The 11,215-nt window shown below is 37.6% G+C and overlaps 2 protein-coding genes across 2 annotated transcripts; both read right to left on the bottom strand.

Annotated features, from left to right (window-relative positions):
• dus3l (dihydrouridine synthase 3-like (S. cerevisiae)) lies at window positions 1-6,818 on the bottom strand. The gene is made up of 15 exons (XM_059508900.1): window positions 6,749-6,818; window positions 5,639-5,715; window positions 5,322-5,565; window positions 4,874-5,227; window positions 4,708-4,791; window positions 4,155-4,196; window positions 3,923-4,075; window positions 3,143-3,259; window positions 2,925-2,990; window positions 2,749-2,859; window positions 986-1,082; window positions 838-913; window positions 579-767; window positions 297-425; window positions 1-147 (listed from the first exon to the last, which is right to left on the bottom strand). The coding sequence occupies exons 1-15, from the start codon at window positions 6,773-6,775 to the stop codon at window positions 78-80; spliced, it is 1,836 nt and encodes a 611-aa protein (XP_059364883.1). The 5' UTR covers window positions 6,776-6,818; the 3' UTR covers window positions 1-77.
• A 438-nt stretch (window positions 6,819-7,256) lies between these two features.
• On the bottom strand, window positions 7,257-11,057 carry LOC132103848 (transcription termination factor 1, mitochondrial). The gene is made up of 2 exons (XM_059508899.1): window positions 10,917-11,057; window positions 7,257-9,410 (listed from the first exon to the last, which is right to left on the bottom strand). Exon 2 carries the CDS (start codon window positions 9,396-9,398, stop codon window positions 8,283-8,285), a length of 1,116 nt encoding a protein of 371 aa, XP_059364882.1. The 5' UTR covers window positions 9,399-9,410; window positions 10,917-11,057; the 3' UTR covers window positions 7,257-8,282.
• Window positions 11,058-11,215: the final 158 nt, after the last annotated feature.

The following is an 11,215-nucleotide window of genomic DNA, read 5'->3' as shown; positions in this document are numbered from 1 at the left end:
TCCATAAACTAGATGTATAATGAAAATAAAAAGCATTCTGTTCAATAACCATAGACTTTAACTGCAGCTGGAAGTCATTAATAAGCGTTTGCTTTGTGTTTGGGCAGAAAACTGAAGTTTTTAGGTACGGGACCCAACAGCATCTCACTGCAAAAAATACATAGACATGTATTAATACATTTAACAATATTAGACTAACTGGATCTGTTTGATTCATGTTTTAAGCAGCAGATCCAGGATCTTTTTATTGCATTCCTTAACTGTTTTGTTTCTGATCAGAAAGACTGTAAACTGACCTGATGTGGATCCAGTCGTCCACGTGTTGGCTGGCCATCAGAGACTCCATGTAATCTCGGCCCATGTAGAACGGCGGACGCTCGTTGATCTTCTGCGGGACGCGCTCCAACAGACCCACAGGAATATACCTGAACACAACACAAATACAAAGAGTTTCTCATATTATTGTAGAACAAAATATCAAGTTATGTTCATTACAGGCTCATAAATTGAAAAACCCTTTCTAAAACCCTATAGGAAAATCTCAAAGGAACCTGAGATATATATATTAAACCCATCACCTGCACAGGAAGGAGAGCCACTCCAACAGGAAGTTGCGTGTCTTCTCGACGCCCTGCGTGTCGGAGCCCCAGTGCTCGAGGCCGTAGTTGGTGAAGTCTCGCAGGATGTCCAGACGCTCTCCGGAGGAAATGTCCCAGTGTCTGTTCTCCTTGATCTCAGTGAAGAGCCACGGCTTGATCAGCGCACCCCTGCAAACAGGAAGTAGTTCATTCAGAGCCGTTACAGATGATGATGATGATGATGATGATGCAGACTGACCTGGCCACCATGATCCCAGACACTCCAGTCTCTCTGGCCTTCATGGCGTCTTCATACGACAGGATATCTCCGTTACCTGCAGGAAACAGCAGCACTGTCAAACGTTTGCACTCGAATCTGCATCTTCTGTCTGCGTCAGTGTATTTACCGAACAATGGTACAGGAGCGGCCAGTTTTGAGCAGGTGTCGATGTATTCCCAGTCAGCCGACTTCGTGTAACGCTGTTCGCGTGATCTGCCGTGTAACTGCGGAGAAACAAACACGGCCTGATCACGGCGAGTAAACGATGATTGAATCGTTAAAAGGTCTTGAATCAGAACAAAGTCTTAAATTCATTAAGTCAAAAAATCAATAGCTTCCTAAATGTTTTTGCCCTGTTTTCCAGTACAATTCTAATTGTGAGACATAAACTCGCAAGAAAAAAATCAGAACTGCCAGATGTATACTTAGAAAGTAAGAATTATGAGAGAATATAAAAATTGCAAGTAAAAAAAAAGGAATTGCGAGATGAAAAAGAATTGTGAGATATAAAGTCAGAATTGCGAGAAAAAATGGGAAATGCGCAACAAACTCAATTGCGAGATGTAAATCAGAATTGTGAGATTAAGTCAGAATTGCGAGAAAAAATGGGAAATGCGCAACAAACTCAATTGCGAGATGTAAATCAGAATTGTGAGATTAAGTCAGAAGTGCGAGAAAAAAATGGGAAATGCCCAACAAACTCAATTGTGAGATGTAAATCAGAATTGTGAGATTAAGTCAGAATTGCGAGAAAAAATGGGAAATGCGCAACAAACTCAATTGCGAGATGTAAATCAGAATTGTGAGATTAAGTCAGAATTGCGAGAAAAAATGGGAAATGCGCAACAAACTCAATTGCGAGATGTAAATCAGAATTGTGAGATTAAGTCAGAATTGCGAGAAAAAAATGGGAAATGCGCAACAAACTCAATTGTGAGATGTAAATCAGAATTGTGAGATTAAGTCAGAATTGCGAGAAAAAAATGGGAAATGCGCAACAAACTCAATTGTGAGATGTAAATCAGAATTGTGAGATTAAGTCAGAATTGCGAGAAAAAATGGGAAATGCGCAACAAACTCAATTGTGAGATGTAAATCAGAATTGTGAGATTAAGTCAGAATTGCGAGAAAAAATGGGAAATGCGCAACAAACTCAATTGCGAGATGTAAATCAGAATTGTGAGATTAAGTCAGAATTGCGAGAAAAAAATGGGAAATGCGCAACAAACTCAATTGCGAGATGTAAATCAGAATTGTGAGATTAAGTCAGAATTGCGAGAAAAAAATGGGAAATGCGCAACAAACTCAATTGTGAGATGTAAATCAGAATTGTGAGGGAAAAAAAAAATCGCATTATGAGAGTCAGATTTTGCAAGAAAAATTGGTTGTTGCACAACAAAATCAGAATTGCGAGATTAAAAAGGTAATTGTGAAAAAGTCAGAATTGCGCGAAATTTTTTTTAATTGTGCAACGATCTCAGAATTGTGATGTAAATCAGAATTAGGGAAAAATGGAAATTGCACAAAAACAGAATTGCAAGAAAAAGTGAATTGTAAGACGTAAATCAGAATTGCGAGAAAAAAAGGGAATTGCGAGATATAAACTCAGAATTGCTTTAAAAAAAGGACTGCTTAAGATAAATGTATTTCGATTTAAATTTCTAGAGATTTGAAAATATCAGAAATACTGAGTAAAGCATCAGTTTTTGTAGTTCAGTAAGTTATTTCAGTATTTTTTAGTTAAATTAATTAAAAAAGTAAACTGAAGTGTTGCTAGTAGAAGACATAAACATGTAGTGACTATAATGACGTATTGTGTGCCCTTAACGGTTAATTCCTTTAAGAGCAAGTCAGTGTGTCTTCTACAGAAGCCCAGTGTCAGGTTTGTACCGTGACGAGTGACACGCCCCACTTCTTCATCTCGGGGATCAGCTTGTGTGCGATGTTGCAGTTCTGCTGGACTCCGGTGCGGATCTTAACCGTGAGAGGAACGTCCAGCACCTGTGAATACGACAGTGAGTGACACGTCCCCCCGAAACATGCCTCAACACAGAGAAAACACTTACAGAGGTCATTCCCCTCACGATCTGCTCAAACTTGCTGGTTCGTGTCATGAGGCCACATCCTCCGCCCTGAAGACACAGAAATCAGTCAACCGCTGCTTAACTAACTGCTTTCCATTGCCAAAAATCACAAAACACTAAATAACACAACCCTTTATAGACTTTAAAGCCCTAAAGGAATCTCAAAAAGCAGCTAAATGGCCTCGTTTTCAGCAAATCACCTTCTTGTAAACGAGGTCGATGGGGCAGCCCGAGTTTATATCCACAAAATCCACATCGACGTACTGATTGAGCAGCTCGGCACATCGGGTCATCGTGTCCGGAAAACAGCCTTCCAACTGTGTGAGAATTAACAAATATAATAACTGAGCAAGAGTACAAACCATTCATGTCTGCATCAATTCTACTGTTTCATAACATGTCTTTTTATGTAGTTGTATGTGTGGTTTTATTATTTCACAGGAACATGAGGTTAATTAATAGTGATAACGTATCAACACATGGACACAGTTTGACATTATGAGCCTTGAACGAAATCCGAAATCAGTGTGATTATTAAACTGCAAAGGCTGCCATTTAATTCATTATTTAATTAATTGGATTTTAAACCTTCCTGTAATGAGAATAAATAAAATAAATCACATCTGGTTGATTCGCATTGTGGGATGGAAGGCAATAATGCATCAAACAATAAAAAATAAATAAATAAAATAATATGGAATTAATTTGTAATATCACATCCAGTGGTATGCAAATCAATAATGCATTTAGAAGAAAATAAATGAATAAATAATATTTAATCAAAATGTGAGATGTCACATCTGGTTTATTTGTATGAACGATGCAAATTAATAAATGCACTACATTTCTCAGCCCAACAAACTGGAACTACTTCTTCAAATCCCATTTTCAATCGCTATGTTTATTAGACAAACCCAGTTTAAACTCTTGCAGCTATAATGTGTTCCTGCAGTGATGTGAGTCATGACCGAGTCTCGTACCTGAACGCCGAACAGATCTTCAGAAGCGTGTCTCTTGAGCAGAGCCCATTCAGACGTCTGACCCTGCAGCAGGTTCGTGCACATGGCCATCTCTCCACACGTGATGTCTGCTCCGAAGCGCTTGCACACGCGCCTGAACGGCAGATTCCCACACTGCACCACACACACACACACACACGGAATAAACCGGGTTCTTACCGAGCGTACATGAAGAGTAACACAGAGAGTTTACCGTAGTGAGAGGAGCCAGATACAGCTTGTCTCTGAAGTCCACCTGAGAGTGAAAAATCACAGACTTCAGATACATGAGATACGTCATGTGAAAAATACATGTGTCATAGCACATCTGGTGGCTTTGCATTCTGGGACACAAATCAATAATGCATTATGAACTAATAAATTAATTACATTTGGGATATAACATCCACTTGGCTTTGCATTAATAATGCACTGATGTGTATATAAATAAATATATACAAATTTGTGATATTAAATCTACTGCAAGATGCAAATCGATAATGCATAGAGTAGTAATAAAAATCTTAATAAAAATAAAATTTATAAAAGTGTGAAACCACATTGCATTGAGGGGTAAAAAATAAAATAAAATATTTGTGATATATCCAGCTGATTTCTATTGTGGCATGCAAAACAATAATGCATCGAGGAATAAAAAATAAATTAAAATTAAATTAAATTAAATATTTTCAATAAAATATAAGTAAAAGATCAAGAAAATAAAAACTAAATAAAGTAAATAAAGTAGTATGTTCTTCCAGACGAACCTGTTTCTTTTCAGACGGGCGCAGCTTGATGATGTCAGCGTCTGTGATCGGCCCCAGCGTCTTCACCGGAGCACCAGCAGCATCCTGCAATCCAGGAGAAAAAACTTTGCTTTCCTCAGCTGTCTGATAAATCTGAGGTTTCGTGTCATGTGTTTAGCAGCCGAACCGTTGTGTCCGCTCCATGAGCAGCAGGTTTCTCTCCGCGGCCGACGCTCTTCAGGAACGCCTCGGCTCCGGGGAAGCGCTCCTGCTTCTTCCGCAGGCGTCTCTGCAGATCTTTGTCCAGGAGGTTGGTGACGGTGTCTGTGGAGCGTCCGCACACATCCTGGTTCCTCAGGTTCTTCAGCTCGGGGCTGGTGTGAGCTTTAGAGAACCTGCAGGTGACTCCGTACTGACACCATCCGAAGCTGTTGAACAGGGGACACTGATCGCCCAGATCCTCCGCTTTACTGGACAGGTACTCGCTCACATCGTGCAGGAAGCGGCATTTATCTCCGTAGAAGCACTTAGTGTCTCGCTCCTGGAAGAGACACACACACATCTGCTTCAGTCACACAACTTACTGGTTTTTACATAGATATGCATATGCACATATAGATATATAGTGTGTGCACCTGGACGATGGAGGGACACAGCCGTCTCTCTTCATAGCTCTGAGGTTTGATGTGAGGTCTGGATTTATTCTGTCCTCTCATCTTCTTCTTCTTCTTCTTCTCGTCTTCATCTCTGTCCAGCTTGACTCTCTTCTTCTCTGGTTCTCCCGAGGGTTCCTCCGAGTCTCCGTCTGCTTCATCTCTGCTCGGACGCGGCCGGCCCGACGCCAGAAACTCATGGAACTTGTCTTTAGTGGTGAGGAACCTGGAGAGATGTAGAAACACTCAGAGAACCTGGGATTGATTATCAATCAAGAGCTGATGTGTGTGTGACCTACTGCTCTTTAATGAGCGCTGTGCCTCTCTGCTGCTCCACAGCCGACTCCATCCTCAACACACACCTGCACACACACACACACACACACACACCTGCACTGGTCAAGAAAACAGGGTTCTGTGTAGAAACATCCATCTTCACATATGAACAGTGACCAGTCCATTTACATGTGATGAAGATAACACTGGGGCTTTTAAACTGAGGGACAGTCGAGAGAACAGCTTCAAATATTAAATATTTGACTGAAATAAAAATAGGAAAAAATAACTATTAAAATATATTTAAAATAAAAGGATAAAATATCTAAAGAAATAAAAAAAAAATTAAGATAAATTATTAAAATGTGACTGAAATAAAAAATTTATTAAAAAATCTATTGAAATACATTAAAAATTAAAATATCTAAAGAAATATTTAAGAAATATATAAAGATGAACAAATGATTAAAATGTGACTGAAATAAAAATAGATAAAAAATCTACTATAATATTTTAAATAAAAAGATAAAGATCATTTTCTAAAGAAAATTGTTAAAAATATAAAATAATTTTACAAATATATTTTAATAAAATTAATGAAAAGAAACTGGTAAAAAAAAATAGATATAAAAGTAAATAAAATATGAAATACTATTATAAAATGAGAAAATAAAGCAATAATAAACCTAATAGTACAACACTATAATGTGTAAAAAAAATTACTAACATTAAATATTTTCCAGTTAATGTGATATGATCTTTATATTATGAGGATTATATTATTTCAGGGTCGGTGGTGTCTCTAAAAGATCAAAAACAATCGTTATTACATACACAAAGTTTCATTTCAGGCTCAGATGAGAAACTGTTTATGAAATAAAGTTAACTTTATAAGTCACTGTGATTATAATTGGCCTTAAACTGAAAAATCTCAAATTAAAACCTTTAAAGTCTATAGCCTCGAGACTGGTTTTCCTGAGACCGACGGGATTAAAAGGGTTAAAAGTGTCTGAGAGTCGAAAACAAACCGCGTATGTGAGGCGCGTGCATGTGTCGAATATAACAGCGATCATACAGCAGCTCTACGATAGATTCAGACTCATATCTGATCATGTTTATTGATCTTTACCCACCTGCCAGTGAAGACTCGGTCCGCACATGCGATCTGCGACTGCGCGACGCTCAAACGTGTCCGACCGGAAACACGGACACACCGCGGCGCAGTTCCGCTTCTGCACGACCCGGATCAAACATAGCAGGAGGATAAACGAACCAGAAGCACGAAACAGTAAAGCTCCCAGCACTTTCTTAAAGTAGCATAATGTCAGTGTAACACATTGTCCCGAGCAATAAATTTCCATCAAACAATTAATGTAACCAGTGCATTAGAATGTGCACGCGCATTTGTGAATAAGGCGACGCGCGTGCATTCATTAACATCTCTTCTTCTTTGATTCATTTAGATTTTCAGACTTTTTTTCAGCATTACACAAACAAGTATCAATTAAAACAACTTAAATCATCGTTTTTACACATTTAGTCATATATTTTTGGTATGCTGACTTCATCAATCTAATATTTAACTTTGTAGTGAAACAAAAAATCATTATAGATGAATATATAATTCAAACGAACACAAGCTACAAATATAGGGGTTTTAATGTTCTTGAACAAACAATATACAGAGTCTTCTAGTGCATTTCTCCTGATTCAGCTCATTAATCGTATTTGTTTATTAACTCATTTCTCACAACTATTTGGATGAAAAAGAAATATTTAAAGAAAATAAATCATTTTAAATGAACACTGGAATCAGAATTATATTTAATGTTTTTACAGGAGTGTCTTCTGCTCATCAAGGCTGCATTTATTTGCTCAGAAACACAGAAAAAAACAGTAATAATGTGAAATATTACTATGATGTGAAATAACATTTTTCTATTTTAATATACATTAAAGTGTAATTTATTTCTGTGATGTGCAGCTGTATTTTCCTCCAGTCTTCAGTGTCACACGATCTTCAGAAATCATGAACATATGATGATTTATTATCAGTACTGAAAATGAAATTTTTGTGGAAACTGTGATACTTTTCTTCAGGATTCTTTGATGAATAAAAAGTTAAAAAGAAGAGCATTTATTTAAAACATAAATCTTTTCTAACAATATACACTACAGTTCAAATGTTTGGGGTCAGTACATTTATATTCTTTCTTTTAAAAGAAATTAAAACTTTGATTCGGTGAGGATGTGTTAAAATGATAAAAAGTGATAGCAAAGATTTATATTGTTAAAAAACATTTATATTTTGATTAAATGCTGTGCTATTTAACTTTTTATTCATCAAAGAATCCTGAAAAAAAAAAAATACAGCAGTTTCCAAAAAAAAAGTTAAATCTAAAATAATAAATCAGTATATTATCACGATTTCTAAAAGATCATGTGACACTTTATACTGGAGCAATGATGATGGAAATTCAGCGTTGCATCTCAGAAATAAATTATATTTTAAAAGATATCGAAATAGAAACCATTATTTTATATTCTAATAACATTATGCAAGATTACTGTAATTTTTCCGTATTTTTGAACAAATGAACGCAGCCTTGATGAGCCGAAGACACTTCTTAAGAACATAAATTAATAAATTAAACCCCACACGTGATCTCACGAAGGCGAGCGTGCCTCTTCGTTCTCGGCCGAGCTCAGTCTCTCCAGTTTAGCGAGGAAGCGCTTCCTGCTGGAGTCTAACACAGCGATGCCGCTCTTCTGGAAGTCGTATCCGAGTCCGTGCAGGTCGTGCAGACGCTGTCTGATGCAGTCGATGCTGAAGTCCAGGACCTTGGGCTTCTGCACGACCTGCTGCACGTGGATCCCTCCGTCCATCAGACAGTCCAGCTTCTGGTTCAGACGCTCGGACGAGACGAACAGCACCAGGGAATAGTTCAGGATCATCCTCTTGAGCTCGTCCTCGCCGCAGCCCAGCGAGCGCAGCTTCGTCCGCAGGCTCTCCAGGTTCCTCTTCAGGCTCTCGTGCGAGACGTCGAGGATCTGCGCGCCGTGCGACTGGAATAACGCCAGCGCTTCGGCTTGGCTCAGCCTCAGGGATCTGGAGAGCAGCTCCACGTTGGCTCTGATGCGGCCGGTGCTGCGGATGAAGACGTACAGGTTCCTGGAGATGACGGTTCGAGCGAAGCGCTCGGGGTCCTTCCCGCCGAAGCTCACGCAGACGCTCTTCAGGAACTCCACCATGCTCCGGTTGAGCTCCACGCTGTTGGAGAAGGTCCTCGGCGCGGTGGTCAGCAGCCGGTGCAGGTCTCTAGCCGTGATCCCCAGCGTCATCAGGAAGCAGATGTTCTCCTCCAGGTTCTTGTTGTCGCTGGAGCGGAAGAAGGACTCGGGCGACCGCGAGAGGACGCCCAGCACCTCGGCGTCGCTCCTGAACACGTTCCTCCAGAGCCTCCAGCGCTCCTCCAGGTGCTCGCAGGAGCGTGTAATGGAGCGCGGGAAGCGGGAGATGATGCTGGCCACCGTCTCCTGATCCGCTCCTTTGCTCTGCAGGAAGTGCGCCAGACCTTGTTCATTAGTCAGGTGTCTCCTCAGGACGCCCGGCTGCCGTCTGCGGGCCGAGGCCAGGTCCACTCCCAGGATGGACAGGTTCTCCAGCAGAGACTCGTTCTCTGGAGGAGGAGCGTGTTTGGAGCTGCAGGGGCGGGGGGGGACAGGAAGTGACACACATCTTCTTACGGGCCGCAGGAAGTGCAGGATCTGTCGCTGTAGCATCACTCAGCTCATCTGTTTGATACGAGAAGAAGTTCAGCTCTAATAGTGTCTGGTAAGTTGAGTTTAAAATCTGTTCTTGAGACGCTACTATGGTTTTTCTTAATATTTTGAAAATTTTATTTTTATATTCACTTTTATATAAACATATTAAAATATTTATATGTACTTTTTTATTTAAATATAAACACACACACACACACACACACATATATATATATTTTGAAAATGTAATTTTTATATTTCTTTTTATATAAACATATTAAAATATGTATATGTAATTTTTTTATATAAACATATACCTATTATATTTTGGAAATGTAATTTGTTTATATTTACATTTTTTTATATATAAACTTAAAAGTATTTATATGTAATTTTTTATTTAAATATAAACACACACACACACATCTTATTTTGAAAATTTTATTTTTGTATTTACATTTTTTATATTTTAATATAAACATTTATATATTATAGTTTTTATACATTTAATTTAAGTTTCAGTTATTTTAGTACATGAAGTTAAACTAAATGAAAAGAGAAATGTTGCTGGATTCAGATATTTTTGTTTTATATATATTTATATATATATTTTATAGTTTGAGGTTTTTATAACTATTTAACGATAAACTATTAAGGGTTTTTCTGAATATTTTGAATTCAATTTTTATGTTTTTTTTAATTTTAATTTAAGTTCAAGTAATGTTTATTTTTTGGTCATTTTTATTCGTTTTTTAATATTTTTTATTAATTTTAGTTTCGGCACGTCACATGTATTTAATTATAGAGCACATTATACAATTAAAGTGCTTTACAGAAATAACTAATATTTTATTTTTATTTCCATAAGCTTCATAACAAATCCAATAAAAAAGTAAAACATAAGTTACAATAAAATAAGCATAAATTAGTAACATAAAGTTTAGTGCATCAAGTTAAACTATATAGACAGATATTAAATTATTTATTGATTTTTAAATTTAAAAAGGGTTTTATTTCACAACTTTAATGTAATTGTGAATCAATCAATTCATAATTTATTCTTTCCGATATTCATGATCAAGGCTTTTTTTAACACAAACTGTTTTGTATAAAGTGTTATAAAAATAAATATGACTTAACTACTAAATTAGGCTTATTTTATTAACGCAAAGCACTTATTTAATTTAGAGGTGAAATATTACTCGTGTTTATAAGAAGTGTTTTATTCTCACATATTAAGAGGCTTATCTGAATAATTACATACAAATATCAACCTTTATATCTTTAATGTGTCATCTGTGCATTAAACACACCAATGACAGAACACTGGCATATCAATAATAATAATAAACTTCTATGAACATCCGAGACTGTTTACACAGAGAGGAAATAGAAAGACTTGAAGTGATACAGCGAAACAGAACATCACAAACACACAGATCTACGTGTTTATACACATAGGCTTTTCGTTTTAACTCTTATTCTTGAACACTGTTCTCTGTCAGTGTGTGTTTATATCAGCGGAGTTATTTTGACCTACCGATGTGAGCACGTGTGCGCCGCTGCTCGGTGTTTCCTGCAGAGACTCGTGTGTGTTCAGTGTGAGTCACAGCGCCGCCTGCCGCTCCGGAGGACACATTACAACAACATGCCTTTAATACTGTCCTCATCAAGGGGCCGTGTGGAAAAATACACTGCGAAATATGAGAATAATTAGGAGATTTATTTATTTAAGAAGGTCTATGGATGTGATGTTTACAATTGAAGTTTAGCCACAGAAATTAGGACTTTAGGATCTTGCAATCATAACTTTTTCTCATAACCTTTTTGGTTTA

Source organism: Carassius carassius, chromosome 25 (assembly GCF_963082965.1).
Source record: "Carassius carassius chromosome 25, fCarCar2.1, whole genome shotgun sequence".
NCBI classification, from domain to species: domain Eukaryota; kingdom Metazoa; phylum Chordata; class Actinopteri; order Cypriniformes; family Cyprinidae; genus Carassius; species Carassius carassius.
The sequence above is the reverse complement of the archived record's forward strand: the minus strand, read 5'-3'. Positions and strand labels throughout refer to the sequence as shown.